Genomic DNA, 18,904 nt, shown 5'->3' with positions numbered 1-18,904 from the left:
TGGAGCCATCCTGGGTCTGGAATTCAGGAAGTGGATTGGGGGACTCCAGCCAGGCTATTGTTTTGATCAAACATTGAAGAGGGCAGGGATCCTGACCCAGACGGGCCATTGCATGCCTGAAACGCAGGCAGAAGAGAGAAGGCTGCAGTTTTGGGGGCAGGAGCCCATGTAGAATTGGGGAGACCAACTTACAGGCCTGAGACACCTGGGGGTCTGTCCTGTGGAACAGATACTCAGTTTCCCTTTAATCCTTTCCCCCCTCTTGTGTAGCATAGTTGGATTGCATAATAAAGTCTAAAAAAATTTTAAGAAACAGAGCCAACAGTCAGGCTGTGGCTAAGTACAGGTTCCTCATTGACATTTTTTCAAGATTCATTTATTAAATACAGTGCTCTTCTGCCTGCACATCTGCAGGCCAGAGGGCATCAGTTCACATTACAGATGGTTGTGAGCCACCCTGTGATTGCTGGGAATTGAACTCATGACCTCTGAAAGAGCAATCAGTGCTCTTAACCGCTGAGGCATCTCTCCAGCCCCCCTGGCTGATATTTATGTCTGGTCACAATCATTTCATAAAGACTGCTCTCTATGCTAAGTATGGTGTATTTTGTGTTATGGTACACTGAACTATGTGCTGTCAATTTTTAAAGCTTTGCTGTTGACCCTGCATTGACAATTTTTTAGGTTTTCTTTTGTAAGACGATACAAACTCAGATGTACAAGTAAAACCAGCTAGAATCACAGCCATGCTTCCTAAAGGACATTTCCAAGTAGGCATGCTCCCTACAAACCACACATGGACAAGAAAATCGAGATTGGGCAGGGTGTGGTGGTAGACATCTTTAATCCCAGCACTTGGGAGGCAGGCAGATTCTTATGAGTTGGAGGCCAGCCTGATCTACAAGAGTCCAGGACAGCCCAAGGACACACAGGACCCTGTCCAGAAAAACCAACTCTTTCCTAAAACTTCCCATGCCAATCTGTCCAGTAGCTCAGTCCCCAAGCCACCTGTCTACTGTAGTATGCTTACAAACCCAGACAAATAATTCTGGTCTCAATCTTTTCAGACAGGTTATCTGCTATGTGGCTGTCCTAAAACTGCACAGCACAGGCTGGCCTTGAACAATAGACCAACATGCCTCTGCCTCCAGAGTGCTGGGATTACTAAGGCATGTGTCCACCATGCTCAATTAGGAATTTTTGCATTTGATGGCTCAAAGTCACAGCATTCATCAGTTCTTTTAAGATCAAGACCCATACAGCATACACAGGAACCCATGAATTTATAGTCGTGTGAAGTTGGGCAACATCTATTACAGACCGACCAGCCCACATCTCCTCACATCTTAGATCTGTTAGGCAGGTTCCCAGCATATAGACAAGGATACATAGAAATGTCACTGAAGGAACTACTCAGACCACATGGAAAATGTTAATATTTAATTAACCTCCCCAGGCAGCTTTAAGCCACCAGGACACAGGCACCTCCAACACCCTTAATCTTCTCTTCAGCTCTTCTGCTAAAGAATTTGGCCTTCACAATGACTGGCTGCTTAGGGAGCTTGCCCTTCCCCAGAACTTTGTAGTAACCCTAAAAAAAACGGGGGAGGGGGGGGAGAAAGTCATATTACACAGCAGATACTCAACACCCCAAAATTAAGGCTGGACTTGTCCTTTTTCAGATGGCCTATGTACCCTTGGCTGTGCTAGAACTCAACAAGGATCAACATCACCTCACAGACCCACCAACAGCATCTCCATAGCGCTACAAGCAAAGCATGCACGACCCCAGTAGGACATGTATCTGATCTGGGCACTAATAGGGACACTGAAGGACACCTACCAGTGAATCAAGACAGCAGTTACTCTTCGAGAACTCTAGCACACCAAGACAAGGACCATGTCAGGATGTGACTCTAGTCTCGGCTGAGCATAAACCTTCTGACCAGCTACTGCCTCCACTAAATGTGGACCAGGCGGGAAATGGCGACTAAACAGAAAGCTCTGCTATGGTTTGGGTCTCTTCACTTAGGCAGCATGGGCTCTCTTTACAGAGAATTTAGGGCCTTAAATAACTTTTAACCAGCAAGGGCCAAGCTTTGCCACAAGACCATTTCTGTATCAATACAGCTCAACAGTCTTTTTTTTTTTTTTTTTTTAAAGGCAACCCTGCCCGAAATGAAAACTATTTGGTAGATGCATTCTCTGAATTCTTACTCCACAAGTGGGGACCAAAGGGAAGGGAAAGTTCTATTTAGGACCAATCCAATTACCTGCAACAATTCTACTAAAATGTTTAATTCTCTAACAGGTAATGACTAGATAATTTTGTTTGACAGAGTAGATTAAATTATAGGCCCATCAAGAATAATGGACTAGTCAGTTCACTCACCGATCGCACAACATCAATGATGGGAGCAACCCCAGTCTTGTTTTTTGCAGCATTGACCCGTGTCTGCTCACTGACCAGTGTCCACAGCTTATCCAGGTTGACAGTTGGGCAGAAGCTCTGGTTCCTCTTTAAATGGTAGTGCCTCATACCGACTTTTCCAAAGTAACCTGGGTGACTGGGAAGGGAGGACAACTGTCTTCAGAGCCTGGCTCCAAGTACACTGATCTCTGTAGTTACCTCATCTTCACTGTTGTAAACTGGTAGCGCAGGCACCTGATACAATTTCTGAACTCTTAAGTCCCTGAAGAAGTTAGGTCACTCACTAGCACCCCTCTTTTAAAGAGGTTCCCTGAATAGGAATAATATACCATCCTCTAATTGGTAGACAGAAGGCAACCCAGGTAAATCTGATGTGTGTCTCTAACCTGGTGACTGGCTGTGCCAGAAAGTCCACAGCCAGTGAATAAGGTCAGCAGTTTTTCTTCGAGGACTCTAGCACACTAAGGCAACAAGCAATACCTGAGCGTGACTCTAGCCTCGGATATGTCCCCTCGAGCCTGCTTTATAAAGGACCTTTATCGGTACTTGGTAAAGCTACCAATAACCAAGGTTAAGAAACCAGTTTCCAGAGGTGTTCTCGAGTTCTCTCTTCCGCCTCTACTTCCAAAGAACTCACTATTTGTCGAAGTTGATCCTGTGGTGGTGCATGCCTCCAGCATTCCCGCGGCCTCCAGGGTGCTTGCGGTGCTTACCTGCAGGCACACAAAGACACGCGGCTATCAGCCTTCTCCGAGTGCCCTGGCTTTCTGTTCCCAGTCTACGATCCATTTTTTTTAATCATGACTATTCTCCAAGTCGCAGGGATAAAAGCGTTTCCGGCGTTCCACATCACAGCGCTATGTGTTCATCGTCCACCCACCACCTGCGTAAAATCATCTTAAAACTGGACTCGAGGGTCTTCAGCCTCGGAAACTGCTGTCCAATCTGACTGGCAAGGTAAATTATTTCTCCATCGTCTCTTCCGACACAGCCCAAAGCCTACCGCCAGAGTCCCACACTTACCGATGCGGCCGTGCCCGTGGCTTACGTGGCCCCGGAGTTTTCGGGTCTTCCTCAGTCTGGATGGCTGTATGGAGGAAACAGCACACTGGTTAGGCCGAAGGAAAGGAAGGGGGGCTGGGGCTGGGGCAGGGGCAGCAACGCTTGCCAGCCTGAAACATGCCTGCAAACAAGGACTCGCCTTCTGGAGCACTTGGGCAAGGTTGAGATTACAGACCGGGACGGCACGCGGACGCCCAGACCCGCGTGTCTCAGCGATCCGAGCTCCGGTCGGAACACGCGGGCCCAGGCTCCTTGCCCCACACCCACACGAGCCATCCCGCCCCGCAGGCTACGTGCAGCCACGGAGCCCCACTGGAGCCAGGGCAGGCAACTGAGAGACAGAGAGGTAGAGAGGCAGAGCTCCGAGCCGCCGCGAGCAAGCGGAGGCCACGAGAGAGACACCTACCATGGCGGCGGCAGAAAGGAAAGAGGGAGGGACCCGCGAAGTCTCGCGAGGTAGCCGGCGCGGGGGCGGGATCAATTTGCATCATTTCCGGCCAGGACCCCGGCCTCGGAGGGGCTTCCGGCGCCCGCCGGCCGCTTCCTTTCCGCCTAGGTGGGCGGGGCGTCCCGGTGGCGCATCTCCGGCAGGAAGGCTTTGTACGTCGGAGCTAATGGAGCGCCGCGGCAGGGCGGGCGTGTCCAGAGGACCCCGCTCTCTTCCGGTGCTGTAGGTTGCTGTCCCCGACCGCCATGGTTGTTGCCCAAAGCATTTGCGTAACTCCTTCACGGCCTCTGCCCTTCTGTTTTGGTCTTGTCCTGTCTTCATGGGCATCCTGTCAAGAATGAACAGCCTGTTGTGCTTCAAGGATGTGGGTTTTATATTTTCTATAAACGCCACTTCGGAGTTTTCTCCAGAGTCTGCCTGGCATGCTCTTAGTCCCCTAGCCCCGAGGTTCCCAGTGCAGTGTGCTCCTGGTGGAAGCATTTCCTGTGTGGGCCTTCTTAACCCTGTAACCGCCCCTCAGTCTGGCATGCAGTTCCTAATCGCCAAGTGATGCTTGGCTTCCCGATTCAGCCCACGTTGTTTAAGGGTTCAAGGATAACCGTTTTTGTATTTTCCCTTTAAATCCATGAGTTCTTGCCTTGTAGTATGTTTGCTAAGAGTTCAAAAGTATCCCACATGTGCACAAGATCCTATCCCTTAAGTCTATTTTTTCTGGCTTGTTCTGTTAAAGAATATTTTAGCCAAATACCCTCCTAAAGTCTCATCTCCATTAGGACCCGTTCCTTTTCTTTCTTTCTTTTTTTTTTTTTCTTTTTTAGCCAAGCTTCCCAAAAGCAGAGTCTGCAAATTCTGTCCATTTGCTAGCTTTTTTTGTTTGTTTGTTTATTGTATTGTCTTTGCTTTTTTTTTTTTTTTTTTTTTTGGTTTTTTTCTTTCTGAGTCAGGGTTTCTCCTTGGAGCCCTGGCTGTTCTGGAACTCACTCTGTACACCAGGCTGATCTTGAACTCAGCGTACTTCCTACCTCTGCCTCCTGAGGGCACGGCCCATTCGGTAGCTAGCTCCGCGCCGCCCCCCCCCCCCCCCCCCCCCCCCCCCCCCCCCCAAGTATTTAATCCATTACAGTCTGGGCAGTTTGATTTTAGCCACACCATTTCCTCAAGATTATTCTTTGTTTTGAGACGGGGTCTTACTGTGTAGCCAAGACTGGCCAGCTTGGGCCTCCTGATTGCTGGAATTACACTCTTAGTTGGCTTGATAGGCATATATGGTGTCCTTACATGGATTGTAATAGCACTTTTTTTTTTCTGTTGTTCCTGTTCAGCTCCCATTTAAGCAGTCACGTTGGTGAGACTTTATGGGCGTGGCTTCTGACATTCCCAGGAGACACAATCTCAGCAGTGAACCCTCTGATGTCTGGTTCTTAGTCTTTCTCTCCCTCTTCTGCAATGGTCCCTGAGTCTTAGCTGCAGGAATTGTTCTATAGATGTATCCAGTGGGCCTGGATTCCACAACTGTGCATTTTGATTGGTTGTGGCTTGCTGCATTGGTCTCTCTCTGCCTGTTGCAAGAGAAGGTTCTTTGATGAGGCCTGAGGCCTGTACTTACCTGTGAGCATAAGGACAACTATTTAACTATTTAACTATCGACATTTTCACTAGCCCTGGCTGGTATTCCAGTACCAGTCATGATCTCCCTAGCCCTAAACTTTTGATCTTCCAGTCTCAACTTCCCATGATCTGCGATTTTAAGCATGTACCACCATGGCCAACTCTTCCTGAACTCTTTTTTTTTTTTTTTTTTTTTTTTTGGTTTTTCAAGACAGGGTTTCTCTGTGTAGCCTTGGCTGTCCTGAACTTGCTTTGTACACCAGGCTGGCCTCGAGCTCACAGCGATCCGCCTGCCTCTGCCTCCTGAGTCCTGGGATTAAAAGCGTGCATCACCACTGCCTGGCTCTCTTCCTGAACTCTCAAGGAACACCTTAATATTCTAGTACTTCCACCAGCACTCCAGGCCATGATGGTGAAAGCCCCAACATCTTCAGAGTGCTTTGGAAATTACAAAACGCTTTAGTCTGAGCACTCAGGGCTGCTAGCTTCATTGTATGCATAAGACAAGAGACACGGAAGAACTGTGGGTCTTGTCGAAGGTTATACAGTTGGTAAGATGCAGGGCCTGGGCCTAGTCTTGCCCTTCCCTTCTCTCTCCAGACCTCCTGTTTTTACCTCAGTGATCACTCCCTTTCTGACTTCACAACATTGTGATTTTCGTCTCTCCGTCTCACAGGCATATACTGTCTATTACCAGCAGAAGGGGGGGGGGGGGCGCGGTTGAGAGTAGGGATCAAGATTTAAGACCTGCTGTCCAATATGTTCAAGTAACGAGCCAAACTACCATTGGGTAGATACTCTGTGGATGGAGGTAAGCTGGGAAGAGCCTTGGGAATGGAAGGTAGCATCGAGGCATTTTTATGGGATCTGGAACAAGGATCAAGTTGCGGCAAAGGACAGAAACAGAATCCAGTTTCTGAATAGTTTGCAAAATTCTTTGCTTATGAGGAGCTGCATCCTCTCCTTGGGACATCTGGCTGAACGGCACCTAATAGTCTTAGTGACATTTGATCTCTGGAGTAGCTGGAGTATTTGGGGAACTTGTTCAGCTCCCTTTCTTCCTCACAGTGTAACTGGCTGCGTCAGGGTCCTGTGTTTCTTCAGTAAAGTCAGCTTCTTCAGCTTTACCACCTCTGACAAAATAGAAAGGGCTCAGTTCTGTATCTGCAAAGTTGAATAGCAGCCAGATGTTAAGACATTAGGTCACCTTTCTCCACTGGGCAGATGGGACACGACCTTGAACATGACCTGTAAGAATTGTCCTTTGTGACAGTTCTGTGAAGTACAGCATGGTTTGTGACATCATAAGCACCCGAGTTACTTCAGAGAATCAAAGTGCACAAAACACTTGTAAAATGAAGGGAGATGACACAGGCAGCAGCCACCTGGCGAGGCAGGAAACCTCAGACTTCCTCCATGTGATTTCGGGAACACACTGCCCTTTGACAGAGTGCCCTTGTGGCCTCTTTCCTGTTCTCTCCTCTCTGGGTTCCTGGTTTTACTTAGTACTTCAGACAGCAGCTGTTCTTAGGAGTATGAGCACTTCTAGAGCTGTCGCCTTCTTCCTTTTTTTAAAGATACACTTTTATTTATGTGTGTGTGTGGTTGTTGGTGTGAGTGTATAGTGTGTGTGCGGGACCTGCTGAGAGGCCAGATGAAGATGCTGGATGCCCTGGAGCTGGAGTCCAGGTGGTTGGGAGCCACTCGGTGAGTGCATTGGCTGCTGAGCTTGAGTCCTCTGGAAGAGCGGCCAGTTCTCTCAAGCACTGAGGCATCTCCCAAGCCCCAAACCTTGTCTTCTTGCTCTTCACATTTAATTGGATAATTTGGGAAGAATATGTTGTTAGCCTTTTAAAAGGAGACTGCTAGCCTGGCACATACCACAAGTCTTTAGTCCCAGTCCTGCGGAGGCAAAAACATGTGATCTTTATGCATTTGAGGCCAGACGAGACTATGTAGTGAGATCCTGTCTCAAAACAAACCAAAACAAAAACAATTAATTCAAGGTAGGAAGAGCCAGAGTTTCTTGTAATTTTTGTTTGTTTGTTTGTTTGTTTGAGACAGGGTTTCTTTGTATAGCCCTGACTGTCCTAGACTCACTTTGTAGACCAGGCTGGCCTCAAACTCACAAGAGATCCACCTGCCTCTGCCTTGAGAGTGCTTAAAGGGGGAGGGATTTTATATCTCCCAAGGGATTAAAGGTGTGTATCACCCCACCCCCTCATCATTTTTTAAAATTTCATTTATTGTGTATACAGTGGTCTGTCTGCATGTACACCTGCAGATCAGAAGGAGGCACCAGATCACATTATAGATGGTTGTGAGCCACCATGTGGTTGCTGGGAATTGAACTCAGGATCGCTGGAAGAGCAGTCAGTGCTCTTAACCTCATCATTTTTATTTTAATATGAAAAGGAATTTGTGGGGGGGGGGGAGTGAGATAGGGTTTCTCTGTGTAGCCCGGGCAGTCCTTGAGTTGCTGTATAGACCAGATGGCCTCAAACTCAGAGATCCACCTGCCTCTGCCTCCAGAGTGATGGGATTACAGGCATGCACCACTGTGCCCAACTGGCCAGATTTATCCTGTTAGGACTTTTAAAATGCCTTTACATATGTAATGGGGGAAAAAACATTAAAAGAAGTTCTGAAAAAAATATAAACATCTCAAATCATACGACCTCACAAAGCTTTATATTAATTTTCAGGTCATGTTTAGATGGAAGTGTGGCTATCTGCAGAGCTGAAGATCACATACGTTAATCCTTGTGCATGTGTGTGCATGAATGGACTGTATGCACATAAGTAGACGTATATGCATACTCGTGCAGGCCAAAGGAGGAGTTCACCTCTTGCTGTCTTTCCGCTTGATTCCCTTGAGACAAAGTCTCTCACTGGACCTGAAGCTTGAGCTTTTCACTAGGCTTGGCTGGCCGTCAGGCTCCCGGGATTCACCCCTCCTCGTCTGCTAACCCTGTGGTTGTGGCCATGCATAGTCATTTATGGTTGTTATTAATATGTGGGTGCTAGGGAGTCGAACTCCAGTCTGCAAGCTCTCACAACAAGTTTTCTTACCCACTGAGCCATCTCCGGGTCCCCACGTTGATCCTTCTGTAGTCATATTTTATTTAATTTCATGACGTCTGTATCAATGCCCAATGATAAGGATTTGTCCTTTTGTTTCGTGTGGTGCTGGCAGTGGAACCAGGCACCTTGAGCGTCCTAGGTAAGCAGTGCTACTGAGCTGCCACCTCAGCCCTTCAGATTTATTTTCAACAGCTGAAGAGTAATTTGCCTTCAGCATGTGCTGTAATGTACTAAGTCATGTTCTTGTGTACTTTGTTTTCCTGTTTTGGTTCTTACTATATTTGTTGTTAGAGACAAAGCTGCAGTGAAAAAAAAAAAAGCCGCTGTGAACACTTTGTTTAGTGGACTTTTGTTCTTTGGGCCAATATCTTGTCTAGAGTAAAATCCCAGGAGAGAGATTGCTGGATTATAGAGTATGAACATTTTTATGATTCATCTTATGTTGCTATTTTTTTTTTTCAGATGGATTGTACCAATTTGTACACCAGCAGTATATACAGCTTCTGATCCATTTCAACTTCCTGATGCTCAGAGCTTTGATATGCCCTTTCAGGAGTTGGTTTTGGTTTTGTTTTTGTTTTTTTCCTGGTTTTTGTTTTTTGGTTTTGTTGTTGTTGTTGTTGTTGTTGCCTTTTCAAGACAGAGTTTTTCTATGTAGCTTTAGACTCACTCTGTAGACCAGGCTGGCCTTGAACTCACAGAGATTCGCTTGCCTCTCAGAGTGCTGGGATTGCAGGCGTGCACCACTGTGCCTGGCTCTTTCAGTAGTCACTGTGCCTGGCTCTTTCAGTAGTTTTTGATATATAGCATTTGGGGGAAGTCTATAGGCTAACAGGTAGAGTTTTCTAAAGCATAAGCCAAGCAAACAGACCAACAAAGTAATTTGAGGGTTATTGATTTCTAGTCACCTTTCATTCCCATGTTAGATGGAGTTTGTTTTAACTCTTACTGCACTGCCTGACAATGCCAGCCCTACAAGCTTGTAGAAAGCTGAGATGGAACACCTTGCACCTCAAATCCCCAACAGTAAACTGTGACGAGAGGAACCCTCATACCTTAGAGACCAGTTTACCAAGCTGTACAAACAAGAGAGCTTTAAATATCTAGGTTTTAATCTAATTTCGCAGGGCTTAGTTACTGAGAGCACAGAAGCGCACGGGTTCGTTTCCCTGCTCTGTGTTCGCTGGCTGAATTCTAGTGAAGAAAGAGCATTTCTCCTTGAGTCTGTTTTTTGTTTTTGTTCTTTTTAATCTTTGAATGAAAAAAATAATTATTATTTACTCAGTCATTCATTTTACAAGTATTAGTTACATGTGTGCTCTATACTAACACTACACATAGATGCCAGGTTCTTCGGGGAAGATAGAATAGTGGACAAAGATGACAAAGTTGTGCTACTGACTGGGACTGCAGGACTGTGTAAGACAGCGATCAAATGGGAAATGTGTGCTCTGCAGTCTAGCACAGTAGGTTCTCACTCATTTTCCCGCTCACAAAAACATTGTTTTGATGATAACTTGAACTTATTTATCCAAGCAAACAGTCTTTGAGAGTCTCTTCCCAGTGTGCTGTGGAGTGGTTTGCAACAGCATTCCTTGAAAGGTTAAAGATGTCCAGTAACTGTTTCCCTTACCACAGATGTCCAGATGTGGTGAGATGTTAAAAAGCAGGTGGCTTGTGGCAAGGTAGTGTTGTTTGCGAGGGTCCCCATCCCATACTATTTAGGTGAAGTTTTATTTAGCTCAGGTCTCCCCAAGGCAGAAAGCACGGACCATAAGCTGAATGCTGCTGGTGTATGTTGTTTGAGTCATGGTGTTTTCTTATCCTTTTACTTAATTTGTTGCTTCTTTATCTTGGATCTTTGTTGTTATTGTTGCTGTTGTTTGTGGGGAGAGTCTCATCATGTAGCTCTGGTTGGCCTGGAACTTTCTCTATAGACCAGGCTGCCCTGCCTCTGCCTCCCAAGTGCTGAGATTAGAGGTTTGCACCACCACACCCAGCACTGTATGTTCCATAGCTTGTGCTTTTGCGGGTGTGATGGGACCTTTGGGATGTGGAGCCTCATGGGGCCTTTATGTCATTAGAGGTGTGCTCCTGCCAGACTCCTGTCCACCTGATCACACTCTGAAATTGTTGCTAACACTGGGAATCAAAGTAAACACTCTCCCTTTATAATTAGATTATTTTAGGTTCCAAAGATAGGAGATGACTAAAATAGTTCCTGATATTTGTCTGTCTGTGTATACATTAAGTGTGTGCGTGTGTTTCATCAATGGCTTCTCCACCTCATTTTTGTTTGCCAGTGAGCTACAGGGCCTGCTTGTCTCTGCCTCCCAGTACTTGGGAAGGCACAGTCCTCTCTGCCCAGCTATTTCATGGGCTCTGGGGGATTTGAACTCAGGCCCTCATGCTTGCATAGCAGTGGCTTTATACACTGAGCCACCTTCCCAGTCTCAGCTTTCTAAAGTGCAAATAAAAACCTAGATTCTGGTATTTTGAAAAATGACAGCTAAGCCGGCCCATGGTGGTACATGCCTTTAATCCCAGCACGCAGGAGGCAGACGCAGGCAGATCACTGTGAGTTCAAGGCCAGCCTGGTCTACAAAGTGAGTCCAAGGCTACACAGAGAAACCTTGTCTCAAAGAACCAAAGCTGGGCAGAAGGACAGGAAGTGGAAGATGGGACTTTCTAGAGAGGGGGCGGAGCCAAGAATTGACAGTTGTGGGAGGGGGTGGAGGAGGAGGAAGAAGCCTCTGAGGATCAGATTGGCAAGTGCTTGGGATATATGTATGTTATGAGGTTTAGAGTAGTTCCTTTTAATTTATGAGTAGATTAGAATCAGTTTAGATTATGCCTGGCCTAGTGCTTGCAGCTTTAAAGTACGTTTCAGACTCTGTATCAGTTATTGGCTTCCTAGGCCAAATTCATACATTTTATTGTAATAGCCTTGAGAAACCCTGTCTCAGAAAAAGAAAAAAAAAAAAAAAATGGAAAAAAGAAAAATGACAGCCAGGCAGCGGTGGCGCATGCCTTTATCCCAGCAGTCAGGAAGCAGAGGCAGGTGGATCTCTGAGTTCCATTTCAGCCTGGTCTACAGTGTGAGTTCCAGGACAGCTAAAGCTGCACAAAGAAACACTGTCTAGAAAAAAACAAAAAGAAAATGAAGATTTGGTAGCACTGGACACAAATTCATTGTTCTCTCTTTTTTTAACTTTTATTATCTATGATTTACAATCATGCACTGCAGTCCCACTAATCTCCCCATCCCCTCATATCTGCCCTCTGCCCTTGCAACCTCCCCCCAGTAAAATAAAACAAACAAAAATCTTGTCACAGAAGCTGTAGTGTATCATGCAGTATAGCCTTTTGTCCTCACATGTTTACTTTCAGATGTTCATTGTGACAAGTCATGGGTCTGGTTTGAGGCCTACACCATCAGTACCGGATCCTCACTGGGACTCTCTCGGATATCCTGTTGTTGCCGTTTGTCATAGAGATTCCTAAGCTTTGGATCCGCAGGACCAGCCTCTTCACGTGTTCCAGCAGATCATACATGGGGTAGATGTTGGGGTGAGGCTGACTTAGAACTCTGCATCAAGGCCTGGAAGTAGCTGAGTTAGTCCATCTGCCAGCTCTCCTGCTCCCATGTCCTCAGGGCAGGGCCAGCTTTCCTGCTCTTGCATGGATGGCATTATTGCCTGTAGTCAGGAGTCAGAGAGGTGAGTCTGATACTCAGTCACGTTCTCTCTTATTCAGTCCAGGCCCCCAGTCCATTGCATGGTATGACCCATGTTCAGGAAGGCTTCTCTGCTCAGCTAACCCTTTCTGAAAACACTCAGCTAAGAAGTGTGTTTCCACAGGAATTTTCAATCTCATCAAGGGAACAAAGATTTAACTGCAGCAGTTCCACACCTTGGCCTTTTGATGCCCAACCAAAGCATTTAAGCTTTCATCTTCATCTCATAATGCAACATTTACTCTATCCCCACATATCCCCATAGCCCTTAACAGCCCCAACATAGTTCAGTAGCCAAAGGCCAGTCTCTGCTGAGACCTAGGGCCAACTCTTCAACGTGAGCTCTTCAAGATCAAACAAGATGCTTCTGTGATTCCAATGTGCAGTGACACAGAACACACATTTCCATTCCAAAGGGAAGAAATGGAGCATACCAAGCAAAGGTCAGACCAAAGCTGAACCCAGCAGGACTAACCCCTCACCCCGTGGCTCTGTGTCCAGGATCTAAAGCCTCTGTTGGAATCATCTTGGCTCCAGAGGGCCTGGGTAGTCCTGTCCTTCCAGCTGCTATAGCACTTGCACCTCTTCACCCCACGCCTACAACTTTCCTAGGCTCTGGAATCCCCAACGTCCTGGGATTTCCATTATAAATTCGGCTTCACCTTTACAACTTCATGCAGTGGCCTCTCAGGGCCTCCTCTCAGGAACGCCGACCTCAGCACACACTGCTTGGCTTCTGCCCTTCAGTGGCCTTGGCGCAAGCCTCCCCGGCTCCCCACTCCGCCTGCCATTCTCCATGCCTGCAAAGCCAGTATCGCACGGACAGAGCTGCCAGGTACTGCTGCCAAATTAGCCGCCTCCTTGAAGCACAACTGTCTTCAGTGTGCCTCAGTGTGATGACCCTGGGAGAAGACTTCTCTGGGCAGCTGTACTGATCAGGGAACCCCTTCTGCATCATTCTCAGCTCAGGGCCTTTCCACAAGCCGGGGCCTTTCATGGCTGCAGTCTTGTCTATTGTCAGCACAGAGTTTCTCTAATGGTGCTAATCTTGTCAACAATTACAATTGCCTCCTAGCGTCCACTTTATAACTTTTATGACACCTCTCCCAGCAGCAGTTCTGCATAGTTTGTCGCACTCTCTCTTTGTCTCTGTCTCTGTGTCTGTGTCTTTCTGGTTAAAAACAGGAAACAGCAGCTGGGAATGGTGGCACATATCTTTAATCACAAGCCTTTGAAGGCAGAGGCAGGCAATCCCTCTGAATTTGAGGCTACCTTGCTTTACACAGTTCTAGGCCAGCCAGAGCTACAAAATGAGGCACTGTCTTTAAAAAAAAAAACAAAAAACAAAAAAACAAACAAACCAAAAAACCAAAGAACTGTCTTGTCAGGGCCCACAGATCTGAAGTGAAAGTCCATCCTGGCCAGGCGTGGTGGTACACGCCTTTAAGCCCAGCACTCGGGAGGCAGAGGCAGGCGGATCGCTGTGAGTCAAGGACAGCCAAGGCTACACAGAGAAACCCTGTCCCAAAACAAATAAACAAACAAACAATCACCTACAAAACCCGAACAGCCACATTAGCAACATTAATTTCATATGCAGATGAAGTTTTGTCAAATCAAATTTGCCACTGCAATTTAAATATGCTATTCCCTTATGTGGCTAAGTTTGGTAAATACACAATAATGTAATGTCCTATGGTGTCATTTAAACTCTATGTGGCAAGAATGCATGGTTATCATGTCTGCCCTTCTCATTAATCTCATATAAGTAATGCTGTTTGCTGTGAGACAGATCATAAGTTCAGTACTGCCCCTAAAATCTTTGGGTGGACATGTGAATGATCTAGAATAGCTATACCCGTAAAAACACTATTAGAGCAAAATAGTAATTAAACAAATGATTAGAGGGCCAGAGAGATGGTTCAGTGGTAAGGAGGACTGGCTGCTTTTCCAGAGGGCCTGGTCATTTCCCATCACCCATATGACAGCTCATAACCCTTTGTTACTTCAGTCCCAGGGGATTAAAGACCATCTTCTGGGTTCTGTGGGCACCAGGTGTATGCCTGGTGCACAGACATACATGTGGACAAAAATCTGTACATATAAAAGTTTTAAAAACTTGAAACAAACAAACAAACAAAAAATGGAGCTGGAGAGATATCTCTCATAGGGGACCGAGGGTTTGGTTGCCAGCACTCATATCAGGTAGCTTTTAAGAATATGTTAACTCGAAGCCAGGCGGTGGTGGCGCACCTTTAATCCCAGAACTCAATCCCAGACAATCAAGGATACACAGAGAAACCCTGTCTTCAAAACAAAAAACAAAAACCAACCAACCAAAAAAAAAAACAAAAAAAAAAACCCAAAGAATATGTTAACTCCAGCTTCGGAGAGTCTGTTGCCGTTTTCTGGCCTTTGCAGGCAACTGCACTTACACACACACACACACACACACACACACACACACACACACACACACACACACTTTAAAAATAAAATATGTTCAGATCTAGCCAATGGACAGCTCATTTTCCATGGTTATGGGGAGAGCGGGGACCGCTTCTGACATGAACTCTGGTGCCCCCAATTTGATCACTTCCCTTTTGTGGTGAGGCACACAGAGAAAAGGGAAGCAGGCTACTTGGATGAGACCTGATAGACTGTGGTCATATGGTGGGGGAGGAGGTCCCCTTCTGTCAGAGGTCTAGGGGAGGGAGGGTGGGAACAGGAAGATACAAGGGAGGGCATAACAATCCTATGTAATCTGAATAAATTATAATTTAAAAAAATGAAAAAAAAAAAAAAAGATTATTAGAACTCACCGGAAGTCTGTGAAAGGATCTCAGCCTGAGAACATTCCAGCAACTCAGAGTGTGGTGTCTAGAATCAGGCTAACCTGTATTTGATTTTGAGCTCTGCCATGTTCTATCTTTGTGCTTTATCCTGATCCTGAGAGCCTTGGTTTCCTCACTCTGTACCTCCTGGTCTTAATTTGTGAATATATCATAATCCCTATATCCAAAGGCAGTTGTGAGGGTTGATATAAGTATGTAAACTTGGCACTTAATACATTTTCAACCCCTGTTGCAAAATTAAACTTGGATCACCTTTGTCTACCAGTAAGAAGAGGCAGAGGCTACTTGGAGCACGCTTGAAGCCCATCAAGGCTCGTTAGAAACACAGAATCTAGCAGACACCCCCCAGTACTTATCTTTACAGTGAAGATGCCAGACTCTTTCTGGGCTCAAGTGCAGGGCTAAGGCTGATGGTTATAACCTGGACCGCTGAGGCTTTCTCATACCTGTCCAGGAACGTCTCCCATGCCAAAGAATAAATTGCTCTGCCCTGTGCTTCGCTTGCAGGGAGTGGAGCTTGCTCGCTACACACGCTGCTTCACCGCTGAGGATGTCCGTGGAAAAGCTGAAGCCCCAGGCGCAGGCACAGACATGGGCCCAGGCCTGGGTACGAGCTTTCCCAGGCAGCCAGTCGGCTCTACAGATGGACGCGTGGAGGCCATGCCACCGACCTGCTCTCTGTGCCTACGGGACCTACGAGATGTGTGTTCTCGGCTTCTGCCATGCCAACATTTGTTCTGTAAGGACTGCTTCCAGGGCCTCATGCAGGAGCTATACTGTGTCACCAGAGTTTACGGGACAGTCCCAGATGGTAAGTACAACAGCATCCCGGCTCCCCTCGGTCTACATATAGGTCGGGCCTCTTCCCGTTTGACAGGCGAAGAGAGAGTCAGGGTTTAAATGCCCAAGGGATAGTCATTGCTGGAAGCATCTCTAGGGAACCAAGAGACAAAGCAAACCCTAGGGGACCTTTGTCTCTGGGGTTTCCTCCAGTTGGTGGCAGATGAAGAAGACTATGAAGGTTGTGGTTCAGGGTTTGACTGCCTTCATTCAAAAACGGAGAGAATGTGTCTTGGTGTATGCAAGCCTTCCTGCCAGAGAGAAGGGCTGGTCTCCTAGAGCCGCAGGTCAGGGACGGATTTTGAACAGAACCATGCTGAACTCTCCGCCGGTGCCTTGCTCCACAATGTCAGGTTTCCTAGGAAACAGCTGCACTGTGAAGTCCCCAGAGACCAGAAGCAGGTCCCTTCCTTTCAGTGTTGCTAGCAGGGAGTGTGAGGCACAGCGAGTATGGAGTGAAAGTGTACACTGAGTAAGTAAAAAAAATAAAAATAGATAAATAAACAAATAAATATAAAATAAAAAAATAGTGGCACCTTGGGGCATCATCCTTCGTCTTTACTGTTTATTGTTTCCCACAGTATATCCAAAATGATTTGTAACACACATCTAGGTTTTCTTTGAGGTATCTTGGTTAAAAGTGGATTCTAAACCTGGATTTTGATTCTTCGAACCCATGACAAGAAGCTAATCTCTTTGAGTCCTCTTGGAGTACAGAAAAGATAGGATGTAATAGGGTATAATTTTAATTCTTCTTTCTTTTCTTTTTTTGAGTCTGAATCTTATGTTGTTACTAGGCCTGGGGTTATACCTGTGTCCCAACAAGTCTGATTTGGCCACCCATCTTCCGTTAGCCAAATTAATAGTGAAAAGCAAGAAAAGGAGATTTTTTTTCAATGTGGCCACACTGGGAAGAAGTATAAAGAGATCCAGGCCCCTTCTAACTCCATCTTCTGAGTCCTGATGGGAGGGTAGAGTTTAAATGCCAGGCAAGGGGTATACACAGCTAAGCATTCTGGTCAAGATGTGGGCCCTGCTCACCATGGTCTCAGCTCCTGTCTTCCCCCACCCCCTCTGGCTGCCCCAAGGCTTTGGGATTTTTGTTTGTATTTTTAATCTGGAGATCCCTAGGGAAATTCTAGTTTCTTAGGGTTCACTCTTTCATTAGTCTCATAACCAAAGAGAGGGGCACAAGTGTCTCCTTGGAATATCTTCATTTCTGCCAGACATGCAGTTTACAGAGCTAGGGCCCATGCTGGCCTGCAACTTAATATGGTGGTCAGGATAGTCTAAAACTCATGGCAATCCTCTGGCCCCAGATTCCCAGATGCTGGGATCATGAGAACGAGCTACCACATCTGGCTGTGTACTTTCATTTTTAAAACTAATATATGAGTTTTGAAATTAAACTTTGCTCATTAAACATAAAAAGCATTACGTCAGGTATGGTGGTCCGTGCTGTTACTCTCAAAACTTGGGAGGCTGAGGCAGAGCTCTGTGAATTGGAGGCCAGCCTGGTCTACATAGGGAGTTCCAGGACAGCCAGAGTTACATGGTGAGATTCTGTCTGAAAAGCAAATCACTTTGCATGAGGATATGTGTGTGTGTGTGTGTGTGCCAGTAGATGTGTGTGAATTTGTGTGGAGGAAGAGATTAATATTGGTATACTCCTCCTTTGCTCTCTACCTTGGTGTTTTGAGCGTCTTCCCTTGTTGAACCTGGGGCTATTGACTGGCTAGACTGGCTGGCCAGCAGGCCGAAGGGCTCCCGGTCTCCACGGGTCCCAGGAGTGCACTGTCATGTTCCACTGTCTATGGGGGTGCTGTGGTGCATCTTTAATACTTGATTTCATCCTTAATAAACAGTAAAACCATATGTGTACCAAAGAATTGCTTTAAAAGAATTTTCCTTATAGCCTAGAATCAATAAGTGTTTGATTTATACGCCCACTTTATATCCTCACATACCTGGGATTACATAAACATTTCTCAGATGAAAGGGGGTTGAAAATGGAAGGAATTTAAGATGCCCTCACTTAAACAATTCTGGAAATACAGTAAATTCATAAAAACAGCGACTCTGGACAATGTGCTGCTGTCTAGGCTGTATATAAAGAACCCCTCACAAGGCCGGATGCTGTTGAGTGTGGCACCTAGATTAGAGAGTTTATAGTGACAGAAAACAGAATGGTGGCTCCCACAGCACGAGAGTCACAGGAAGCTGCTGTTTAAGAGAGGTAGCGTCGCAGTTTTGCTGCCTGTTAACTGGGTCTTTCTGGTGTCATTGAATTCCCAGAGTTCAGTATGAATCTGGTTACCAGCCCCTTATCAGGTATGTGATCTGCAAATATTTCCTTCATTCTGTATTTTGCTTCATCTTATGGATGCTCCAGTGATGAATTCTAACTCACTGTTTTTGTTGCTTATGCATTTGATTTCATTTCCAAGAAGTCATTACCATATCCAATGTCATAAAACTTTTTATTTTTCCTCTAAGAATTTTATAGTTTTATTTCCTGGGCCTTTCATTTTATTTAAGGTTCTCAGTGTAAAATGATATGTCTCAATGACTTTTTGAAACTAAAATCAGAGCATTAGACAGGAGTGATGGCATATTACTCTTTAATCCCAGTTCTTGGGAGGCAGAAGCAGATGGGTCTCTGTGAGTTTGAGGACAGCCTGGTCATATAGTGAGTTCCAGGCCAGTCATAGTTACATAGTGAGACCCTGTCTTTAAAAAAAAACCTAAAAATTATAAAATTAGGGCATTAATTCTTGTTAACAATTATTAGAGTCATAATATTGTTTTCCTAATTATTCTAAGTGCTATGAAGAATCACA

The 18,904-nt window shown here is 45.9% G+C and overlaps 2 protein-coding genes and 2 non-coding genes across 4 annotated transcripts in view; 1 reads left to right on the top strand and 3 right to left on the bottom strand.

Moving 5' to 3' along the window:
* Positions 1 to 1,266: 1,266 nt before the first annotated feature.
* On the bottom strand, positions 1,267 to 3,984 carry Rpl27a (ribosomal protein L27a). The gene is made up of 5 exons (XM_051149373.1): positions 3,900 to 3,984; positions 3,455 to 3,574; positions 3,069 to 3,144; positions 2,393 to 2,567; positions 1,267 to 1,591 (listed from the first exon to the last, which is right to left on the bottom strand). The coding sequence occupies exons 1-5, from the start codon at positions 3,982 to 3,984 to the stop codon at positions 1,463 to 1,465; spliced, it is 585 nt and encodes a 194-aa protein (XP_051005330.1). The 3' UTR covers positions 1,267 to 1,462.
* Positions 1,797 to 1,927, bottom strand: LOC127192489 (small nucleolar RNA SNORA3/SNORA45 family). Its single transcript, XR_007830975.1, has one exon. It is a non-coding gene; the product is annotated as a small nucleolar RNA SNORA3/SNORA45 family (small nucleolar RNA).
* LOC127192488 (small nucleolar RNA SNORA3/SNORA45 family) lies at positions 2,805 to 2,934 on the bottom strand. Its single transcript, XR_007830974.1, has one exon. It is a non-coding gene; the product is annotated as a small nucleolar RNA SNORA3/SNORA45 family (small nucleolar RNA).
* An 11,705-nt stretch (positions 3,985 to 15,689) lies between the features above and the next one.
* Positions 15,690 to 18,904, top strand: part of Trim66 (tripartite motif containing 66) — a 68,313-nt gene continuing 65,098 nt past the window's right edge. The window contains exon 1 of the mRNA XM_051149372.1: positions 15,690 to 16,035. Within this exon, the coding sequence (XP_051005329.1) occupies positions 15,690 to 16,035 (346 nt within the window). The remainder of the gene's footprint in view (positions 16,036 to 18,904) is intronic.

The sequence above is a fragment of the Acomys russatus genome, chromosome 7 (assembly GCF_903995435.1).
Source record: "Acomys russatus chromosome 7, mAcoRus1.1, whole genome shotgun sequence".
In the NCBI taxonomy this organism is placed as follows: domain Eukaryota; kingdom Metazoa; phylum Chordata; class Mammalia; order Rodentia; family Muridae; genus Acomys; species Acomys russatus.
Note: the sequence above shows the minus strand (reverse complement) of the source record. Positions and strands in the feature narration are given on the sequence as shown.

Bases quoted from the DNA above. Each gene is read 5' to 3' on its own strand.
- Rpl27a (XM_051149373.1), bottom strand. From the start codon at position 3,984: ATGATGCAAATTGATCCCGCCCCCGCGCCGGCTACCTCGCGAGACTTC. The intron at 3,575-3,899 runs GTAGGTGTCTCT...CCCCTGCCCCAG, and splicing joins TCCTTTCTGCCGCCGCCATG to CCCCAGCCCCCCTTCCTTTC. The intron at 3,145-3,454 runs GTAAGTGTGGGA...GTGTGCCTGCAG, and splicing joins CCACGGGCACGGCCGCATCG to GTAAGCACCGCAAGCACCCT.